The 10,486-nt window shown below is 45.2% G+C and overlaps 1 protein-coding gene across 2 annotated transcripts in view; it reads left to right on the top strand.

The window, feature by feature from the left end:
* The first annotated feature begins 3,471 nt into the window (after positions 1-3,471).
* BEND4 (BEN domain containing 4) overlaps positions 3,472-10,486 on the top strand; it is a 43,391-nt gene continuing 36,376 nt past the window's right edge. For both annotated transcript variants that reach the window (XM_030913676.1, XM_030913668.1), the window contains exons 1-2: positions 3,472-3,817; positions 3,973-4,695. In XM_030913676.1, coding sequence (XP_030769536.1) covers positions 4,209-4,695 — 487 coding nt within the window. In that variant the 5' untranslated portion in view covers positions 3,472-3,817; positions 3,973-4,208. The remainder of the gene's footprint in view (positions 3,818-3,972; positions 4,696-10,486) is intronic.

Raw genomic sequence — 10,486 nt, 5'->3', positions numbered from 1 at the left:
GCCTCAACTTCCTAGGCTCAAGTGATCTTCCAGCCTCAGCCTCCTGAGGAGCTGAGACTACAGGTGCTATTAGCCACCATACCTGGCTAATTTTTTATTTCTGTGGAGATAGGGTGTCACTATGCTGCCCAGGCTGGTCTCAAACTCCTGGATGCAAGCGATTCTCCCACCTTGGACTTCCAAAGTGCAGGGATTACAGGCATGAGCCACCAAGCCCAGTCTCCCATCCTGGTTTTTCATCATTGTTTGTTTAGAGACAGGCGTAGCTCTGTCCTCCAGGCTGGAGTACAATGGCACAATCATAGTCCACTACAGCCTTGGACTCCTGGGCTCAAGTGATCCTCCCGCCTTAGCCTCCCAAGCAGCTAGAACCACAGATGCACACCACCCTGCCCAGTAATTATTATTTTTTTGTAGAGATGAGATCTCACTATATTGTTCAGGCTGGTCTCAAACTCCTGGGCTCAAGTGATCCTCCCCACTCAGCCGCCCAAAGTACTGAGATTACCAGCATGAATCACTGCGCCTGTCCCTAATCATAGTTATTTCTATTTGAAATAATGTTTTTCAGTTAGTTACTAGTTTGTTTACCTGTTCCTCCTAAATCCATAATAGTAGGACCTTGTGATCTGGGTTAGCATTATATCCTCCAGTGCTTAGAAATATACCTAGCACATGGTAGACACTCAGTAAATATTTGTGGAATAAATACCTGGGGAAATAAGGTCCCTGAAGGTAGCAAGATCCCCATCAGTGGAGGCATTTAAACATGATTTGCACAACCACTTGCCAGGGCCATCAAAAACTATGGGCAGAGGCTCAGTCACAAGAATAAAAGACTGCAAAGGTCCCTTCTAGTCCTGTGTACCTACGAATACATAGCCACCACACCTTTTTTGCTATGCAATGGGAAAAGCAAAGGAGTATTCCTCAGTCATTTTGTACCAAATGATAGCATGCATAGTCCTGTTCCTGCTGCAATATCATCTTGGCATTAAAATGTTGAAGCTAATCAGACATATAATTTCAAAGTGGAAGGTCATTATCTTGTCACAAAATTTTATTCCAATTACTTTTTTTCTATTATACGAAATGAATTAAAAGTAGCACAAAATATTGGGAGATCAAACAGTCAATCAGAAGCTCATTAAATATCATTGAAATTGGTGCAATAAAAAGCATTTCCCATGGCTGAGTTATTATTTAAAACCTACATTCTGGATGGCTCAAGGAATTGACATGCTGCCAATCAAAAAATCACCCTGTCCATAAATAGCCACTCGGCTTTTAAAAGTTCACTCTCTCTCTTTTTTTTTTCTGAGATAAGAGTAAATATCTAAAAAGATTTAAAGTATGGGTGTAATTACTATTCTATCGGCTCCTATGAGACCCCCAAGACATCAGCAAAGTCACTACTGATAATCTAGGCCACAATGTAGAGCAAGATGCTCACAGAGTGCTACTAGTAATTTTATAAACACTTAAATACATTACATCGATGTACAATACTCAGTTAAACACAATCTCAGGCAGGGATTAGTGGTCAGTTATAATTTTAAAATTGCCTTCAACTCCACACTTAGAATAAATACTCACTTTATTTTTTAAAGAGTGATTCTTAAGTACTTCATTTTTCTATGAACCCAGGACCCAGATATAGGCAACTGCCCACATGAAAATCTGAAAGCTGATCATTTACAACTTTTAAATATTTTTCCTCTGGGAACCTTCCCCTCCTCCAGCTTTTAAAAAGCTAAATGACTAATTTGATTATTTCAGTTGATTATTTCAGTTTTATGAAAATGATCACTTTTTGATGTAAAGGACAGCAGGTCCTTTTCAATAGAAAATATACAATAGAAGTATTGTTCCCAGTCTCTTCAGGTGTTTTAAGTGGTGAGGAGGATATACATTTAAAACTACATAGAAGAGAAAGACCCCAGGTACGGGAAATTACTTCTTCAGAAGAACTAAAAGATTTCCCCCCCTAAACGCCCCACACTGCCACCACCCCAATTTCTTTTCAAAAGCCAGGACTTATTGGCAAATTATCTGGGACTAAAGTGGGAGGAAAACACTTCAATGCAAAATTCAGAACTGCTTTATAGAAAGGAAAGTGTGGGGAGGTTTGTTATCATTTATTTCCTCCAGTATATCATTCAATTTCAGCTGTCTCACGTCTCAGAAGTAGCTCCCCCATTTCTCACTTACGTGCCTAAGAAACATCTCCCTGGCATCTCATTCTCTTTCTCTGTCTTTCACTAGCATTTCATTATTTCTTAACTGTCCCTCTCATGCTTGTCTCCTTTTCCTAGTGATCCACGTGTCCTCATTTAGCAGTTTTCAGAAGCCAGGGAGAAACATTGCAAATAATGTTAAATATGATTAATATCTTGAATTCCTTGAAATATGACATGCATGAGTTACAATGAAACCTCTTTTATTTCCCCATGAAATGCTTTTGCATAATGAGAAAGAAAATGTCCTCTATGCCCTAATCAGCCCTGACAGTTCCTGGACTCCCAAATACTTTTATTTATGGCATTATTTATTTCATCTCTAATAAATGGATGGGGGGGTAGAAGCACAGCACCATCTGAGGAAGCTGCAGGAGAGAGGGAGACAATCTAGGGGGGAATAATACAGAAGCTGAACCAGCAAGGGAGAGAGAAAAAAGCTTCCAAAGGAAAGGAGACCAGGGAAAGAAGAGGCCGAAAGATGTGAACCTCCAGAAGAAAATGGGTCACCTTCCAAAGAATAAAAGGAAGGGTCTGAAAAGGAAACAAACTCCAGAGTGCAGAGATGAGGGTCCTACAACAAGGAGCACCCAGAACTCTGACCTGGAGAACGAAAAAGGAAGGCTGAAAAGCAACTCTGCGGCAGGGTATGCTGGTTGGCCTAGAGGAGGCGTGATCTGAGATAGGCAGCAATGGACCCTCTGCTCCAAAAAGTGGCTGGGAGAGACAGGACATCTGCGCCTCATGGAGGATCTTCCTCCAAACCAGAGATCTCTCATTCAAACGGCTACTGAAATTGGGCACCCTCCAGACCCTCGCCGGATGACGCCAGTTGCAGTGAGTAAGACAATGCAAGGAGTGAGTTCTCGGGTTACCTTGGTCTTGCAAGTACATATACACATATTAAAAATGACACTGTTGAAAGTAATCACCTCAAAGGGAAGTGTCAGGTCATTTCCCCACTCAATTGCACAGAGTCTACTGGGTATGAGAAGTCAGGAGCTGAATTCAAACAACCCGAATGCATCAGTGCAACAGCCACACACTCCCGAGTATCTGATTTTGGGCAATTCCCTTCGGCCTCTCTGCGCCTCGGTTTTCTCATCTTTATAATGGGGGGGTGGGGGGAATGATGGTGTCATGCACATTCTCAGGGCCCCTACGGGAAACAAATGAAAACGTGAAAAAGTTCTACGCCCTGCGCGCTTTTACGTTCCGCATGAGCTCAGAGGCCGCGAGCCTCCGGAAAGCAGGACCCCAGAGCCCCGTAAACACCGCGCGACCACCTGGGCCAAGATCTTCAAGAGGTTCTTTTCAAAAAGATCGGAGAGCAATTCCCGATTGGTAGAAGAACTTGCGGTAATACACACGTACTCTGACGACCCCGCCCCAACGACTAGCCCCTCCTCTGCGCAACCCCGAGGGTTTGGGGTCATGCAGGGGGCGCCAGGAGCTCATTTAGGAAGCCGGACCCCGCCCGCAGCCGCAGAAGCCACGAGTCCACATCTGGGTCCCTAAAGTCTCGCCGTAGCCAGATCCAGGATCCCCACCTTCTTCACCAGTTCCCGGGCGCCCTCCAGGTCCTCGCTTTCCCCCTTCCCCCCCTCCCCGTCGGAGGCGCGGAGCCGGCGGGCAGACCCCGCGGGCGGCTGCCGCGCCAGGCCCCGCCCCGCCCCCATTATCATTAGCAGATATTACCCTAAACACTTGCTCTTTACCTCCTTTCTCCCTCCAGGCATTGGCGAGGCGGCCTGTCAATCAGGAGCTCGGGCGGCAGCCCCCCGCGCGGGGGCTCGGCGATGCCAGCCTCAGCGACAGGCGGCGGCGGCGGCGGCGGCCACGGCACAAACACACACCCTCCCACACGCGCGCACCAGGGCAGAGCCGGCGGGCAGGCGGCGGAGGCACCCTCGGAGCCCGGCGCCCGGCGGGGAGGGGACGTGCTCCGGGGGACCGGCCCCGAGGCGCCGGATGGAGGAGGAGATGCAGCCTGCAGAGGAGGGGCCCAGCGTCCCCAAAATCTACAAGCAGCGCAGCCCCTACAGCGTCCTCAAGACGTTCCCCAGCAAGAGACCGGCGCTGGCCAAGCGCTACGAGCGACCCACCCTGGTGGAGCTGCCGCACGTGCGGGCGCCCCCGCCGCCCCCGCCGCCCTTCGCGCCGCACGCCGCCGTCTCCATCAGCAGCAGCGAGCCGCCGCCGCAGCAGTTCCAGGCGCAGAGCTCCTACCCCCCCGGGCCCGGCCGGGCCGCCGCCGCCGCTTCGTCGTCGTCGCCGTCCTGCACGCCCGCCACATCCCAGGGCCACCTGAGGACTCCGGCGCAGCCGCCCCCCGCATCCCCCGCCGCCTCGTCGTCGTCCTCGTTCGCCGCCGTCGTCAGGTATGGCCCAGGCGCGGCGGCGGCCGCCGGCACCGGCGGCACGGGTAGCGACGGCGCCAGCCTGGAGCTCAGCGCAGGTACCAACTCTCGGCACAACTTTCCTTACCGCCACGGCCGGGGGCAGCGGGAGGGGGCCCGGGAAGGAGAAGAGGGGGCCCGCCGACACTCTTCCGTGCTGGGCCGAGTTGGGACGTCTGGGCGCACCCTGAGGCCTCCCCGCGCGCCCGGAAACTTCGGGAGGATTCTCCAGCGCGGCTATGGCTGGGCTTCCGACGGCGCGCGCTTAACAGGTGGCTCCGCTGCTTGGATGTGGCGCCGGGAAGCACGGCTGTGGCGGTCGACGGCCGGGATCGCTTGGGCGTGGGCCGGAGTGGGGCCGGACGCCCCAGGGGGATAGCGGCGGCCGCTCCGGGAAAAGCTATAGAGCTTCTCGGGCCGCCCCGCTGGGACGCTCTAGTACTGCTTCACTTTTTCCGTCCGCTTCTTCCCTTTCGCTTCCTTACTCCATTTCTTTCTTCTCTCCACTTCTCCTTTGCCTTCTGGTGCTTTCTTCGCCACCTCTTTGATGTACTCTCACACTATCGCAGTCTACGCTGGTTGACTCTCAGCTGCTTTTTTCCTTCTGTCTTTTTATATGCGCCTGTGTTTCTCGGGTGCTGTCTGTCTTGCTCTGTCCCTTTCCCCTCCCACACTCTGGTTGTGAGACTCGGGGCCCCGCGTCTGCCACGCCGTGGACTTCGCAAGGCGCGGGGAACCATCCCGTTCCTCCTCCCTGCCCGGGAGCCGCAGGCACTCTGCTCCCACCGCCCGCATCGTCGTCCCCGCCATCCCCTGGTCCCTGCCCGCCGCGGGGCCCTGCCTCTCCCGAGCATCTCGCCTGAGCTCTACAGAAACGCCTCGTGGGGAGCACCCACCCTGGGGTGCGCGACTCCTCTCCTTTATCCCGAGTCCGCGGGCGCTGCCAGGGCAAAGCAGCCCACTGCCTGCCTGCAGGGAGCGAGATGGGCTGGTTGCGAGGCCACAGCCTGAGGCCTGAGCCCAAGCTCTCCACCAGCTCCCAGTGGGTGCAGCCACATTTATCCGCTCATTAGAGCTGAAAGTTCCTGCCAAGGCCTTTTATGACACTTTGGAGCCCCCCAAATCCTGCATGTCAGTGAATCTGAGACTTTTTTTTTTTCCCCTGTGGGAAATAGAGGGTTGTGTCTAAATGAGTTATAGATGTCTCCACTAATAAATCTGTTGTTTGTCAATATTTTGACACTGAAGGATTGGTTTTGAAAAAGAAAACCTAATTACAGGTTATAGTGAAGACTTGATCTGTCACATCTCTCACTGACATGAAGATGGTTGATTGCTTTCAGTGGGATTCTTAGGTGGGCTTCCTTATTGTTTGTGGGGTATATTTTTTTCAGTTGCTCTTGCCCCAGTATTCCGTTGTGTTTGTATATTCTTCGGTAGGCAATTGGCTTACTTGATTTTCCTCCTTACTTTTCTTCTTTTTTCCCCCTTTCTTAAGGAGGTTCGTTTTCTTTCTGGTTTGGGATCTTATTTTCTCCTAAACTACTTCTTGTTCAGGCGTATGTTTATTTCTAGGCTCAGCTTTACCATCCTGTATTTTTATGTTGTTTTCCAGCCATTTGAGTCCTTTTCCCATTTTCTGTGTTTTGCTTTTACTCTTTCGCATAGCCTCAGTTTCATCATTTTCATTGAGGTTTTCCCCTCATTATCTGCCCAGGTCGGTTTTTCATCTCCTCTTGCTTTCTCTTTCCAGCCTTTGCTGACTGTCTTTCCATATTTTACTTCCTGTTATACACTGTAAATTTACCCCCGTCTCATTTCCATTTTCATCCATAGTTTTAGCTGGCTATATATTTCCTGCATTGCTTCTTTTTTTCTGCACCAAGTCACTTGCTGTTCTTTCCTTGGTCACTTCTACCCTGGCAGTTTCCTTGGTGTCCTTCATTCATGTGGAGTGTTTTATTTTTTTTCCTCCCTTTTCTCACCTTGTTCTCAATGTTCTCTTTCAGTGTTCCCTCTAATGTCCTGTTTAGTTTATTTTGTCTCTGTTCACAGATGGAAATTATAACATCACTAAATCTAAAGGAGTGAAGAGGGGTTTTTTTGATGCCCTTCAAACTTCTCTGTATTTTCTTTTATTCTCACGGCTGCTTTTGTTGTTTTTAAGGGAGGTCATCGAGAGGGGTAAGCTTGATAGCACCAAGGGCTGGATGCCTCGTGCTTGCTGGAAAGATGGGGATTGGATGGTAGGTTTCTTCCATGCAGTGAGGAAAATAGTCTGGGGGGGAAAAGCCATTGAATTAGACATCATGAATTGTAGTCATAATATTAATCACTGATGGACAAAGCCATCTCTTAACAGGCACAGTGTTGTGAGTGGCCATCAGGGGAACAACCACTTGAAGAGCTGATTGGTTCTTTGAGAAATTAGTCGTTCCACTTTGAACCAATGAGCTTGTGTGCACAGACCCATGGCCATTTAAGCATACAGGGTGGGTGGGGAGGGGAGTGGTGCTTTGCCTGTTGCACCTTCGCAAAAGTGTATTTGCAGTGTCTGAGGCTGCCTGGTAAAGTGAAAATAGCCAAAACATTCATGTGATGAAATGAATCAAGGACAGAAGAAGAGACATAACTGAGTGTCCAGAGTAAATGCAGTGAAAAGATGAAAGGGTTGAAGTGAATCTTAGTTGCCATTAAGGGCCATAACTGAGAGAGAAATATGTAAGTAAAAATAGATTTTTTTCAACATTTTTATAAAATCTCATGAAGAGTATAATTTTCCTTAAAAGGGGTAATACACCATGGTTTTAAAAGCATATTTTTCCTCTGTGGGAGGCTTAGAGTTAAAACCCACGTAGATCTTGATATGCAGCCTAAATTTGGCATCAGGAAATGGGAAATTGCATCTTTAAGCAGAGTACAATCAAAAATGAATTACAATAAATCCTATATAATTGCATAGGTCATTCTCTTTAATGAGATTTTATTAACCTGACTGTCAAGCTTTTGAGTCAGGCAGATATTTTATCTTCTTCAACTGATAAAAGTGTCAGCTATAAACCACCATATAAATATTCATAAATCTACACATCTGTGGCAGCCTATCAGCATCATTCTTTTGGACATTAAAAGCATTCTAATTACTTTCTGTCTAGCAGAGCTGAAATGCTGCCTGTTATAGTATGTGCTTGGCAGGCATGATTGCTTTTGTTTGCCATCACAAATAGCAGCATCCTATTTTATATACCGATGGTCCAGAAAATATTCAGGGATTGACTGAGCAGGATGAATATTAGGAAGCACCATCTGGTTTTGATAGCACCGAGTATATTAACTCATCTGTTAATTTTTGACACATCATTGATTTATTTATTTAGAAAAATTGCATCCTGTTTTGCTGTGTTGATGTTTGCCATTATGAAAAAAAATTGGATGGCATTTTTTAAAAAAGACATAGTTCATTGATTTAAGACAAGGGTGGTGCTTCCAAAGATGCTTTCGTTTTCTAACTTATATTTTCTATGCCATGAAGTCATCTCTTAAAAAGAAGTTAAATTAATGTTTTAAGGAAATCATCTATTTTGAACTAGTTAGAAATCCTTGGGTAGATATAATATATGAGTACATGATAGTAGGTCACTAAAAAAGATTTCTGCTTCTGCATTTTTAATATTAATATATTTCACCCTTCGCTGGGCTAAATTCAAAAGGTTACCACTAATCTTGACTACTGTGATCTCCTTCATAGAAACAGAATTCTCTTGGGAATCTGCTGGGATGGGCAAATTCCATTCAAGGCTTTACTTACAAAGAAGGGCGGTAAAGTAGGGAGACTGTGTTTGATTGCCTACTTCCCATCTCTTCTTACTCACTTATCAGATTTAGGATGGATTAAACAACTTAAATTCAGACGAATTTCTCAAAATGAATTTTTTAATTAAAAAAAAATGGGTTCAGATTTTGGAATCGGACAAGGCACAATTTGCAGCATGATATTATCTCCCAATAGGTTGCACAATAAAGCAAAATAAATTAGAAGTGGGCATTTTGGAGGGCTTTGTGATTGTGATTTATTAACATTTTATGGTGTTTAATTTTAGGGAAGTTAGGGATAAAGTAGTCCTTCTGTAAACTGTTGATCGTCTCTTGCCATCACTTGAGTGGAGCATTCTATGACTAAAAAAAAAAAAAAAAAAAATTAAAATCATAATACATGTTCACAGTTTGCTCAATTGAGAATCATAGATCAGTAGCCATTCAATTGTGATCGTATGAAAACAGAACTTTTGTCCATTTCTTAATGATAATGGGCATCACACAGTACTTGCATTTGTAATTATATTCTGTCTAGAAGGCTAAAACTATTGCTGCATGCAATGTGTATTAGGTGGAAAGATTTGCTATTTTCCATCAAATGTAATGGTAGTATTTTTCATCACACTCTTCCATGTATCAATGTTAAAATAATATTCAAATAATTCAAGGTATTGATAAGAGAAAAAATTCAACTTTAAGGGTGACGTAGTCCTTTTTGTACATATCATTTCTGAAAGCAAATTCAGATTGAAGCGTTTAAAAAACTGCAGGCAAGAACTACTTTATGATTGTAGCTATTCTCTCATATTCTGAGTGCACTTTAATAGATTATCTTCATAATGTAGTATATCACATAATGATTTTTTCTCAGCATGTTACAAGTTTATCCTTCAATTAAGAAAACAAATCACGCTTGTCCCTAAGTCAGATTTTTTTCTCTTAAAATCTATGCTCTAATGTGATTTATCAATATGATTAAAACTACTGAGTGTATTGTAGGACACCGAACAAATACATTCAAGCAGTTCTTACCAGGCAATTCTGTGTTAGACTTTCATATTTTGTCCCTTTCATCAAGGTTATGTTGGACTATGCTGATTAAAATGCAAACAGTAAATACAACTTCAGGTCTAGAATGGGATTATAGGATTAAAATGAATGAAAACTGCTGTTGTGCTAGAATTGAAAATTCCTAATCAATATCATCCTTTGATTTTACTAATAAAAGAACAGAAACCAGGAAGTAAAAAAAAATGAGTGTAACATCTTAAACCTCTTACTTGTATAGTTCAACTGTTGGCATTCTTATTATTTGGTTTTGGCCATTGTAAATAAATGGCACCCAAATATTTTTGTGAGACACCAGATAAGAGTACAGATGGTGCGTCAAAGAGCATGTATCAGATAGTTACAAAGTATAAGTTCAAACTAACAAATTGTTTAACAAAATATGTTTTGTCCACCTACCTTGACAAATACACCTTCATGGTAACCAGGTTTGGAATTTACAGCCAACCCATGTCTTTCTCTCCCTACTCCCAGCTTTATCTTCCACCAGGAGGGACCTCATATACACATATGTGGAGGTCCCAGTCCACACTTCCAGGATCTGACACCATGGTCACTGTCTTTGGATTGATGGCTAAAGAGAAGATGGCAGCATAGATCCTTAAAGCAGTTTTAGTGGGGAATTCCTGGATCTTGGGGTACTTGGCCATGGGGACAGGATTGGCTGGAGAAGGAGGGTCAGGTGGCGGTTCTGTTGCTAAGGTCTGAGGGTCTAGAATGGAAATTCCTAAGAATAAGAAAGTACTATCCTAAGAAGAAAATAGTCCTATGGACTCAACCAGCCTAGCGTGGACTTGCTACCCCCACGCCAGTCAAGTAAATCTGATAATGCTATAAACTGAGATGCTCTATGTATGTACAAGAGTACTTGCTGTGTGTTCAGTAACTATTTCTCAAGGCGTTGTGCTGGCCTCTCACACTCCAGTGCAGTTTATGATCCTCTACTGAGTAGAAGAGATCAGGCTT

Source organism: Rhinopithecus roxellana, chromosome 2 (genome assembly GCF_007565055.1).
Source record: "Rhinopithecus roxellana isolate Shanxi Qingling chromosome 2, ASM756505v1, whole genome shotgun sequence".
Lineage (NCBI taxonomy): Eukaryota > Metazoa > Chordata > Mammalia > Primates > Cercopithecidae > Rhinopithecus > Rhinopithecus roxellana.
Note: the sequence above shows the minus strand (reverse complement) of the source record. Positions and strands in the feature narration are given on the sequence as shown.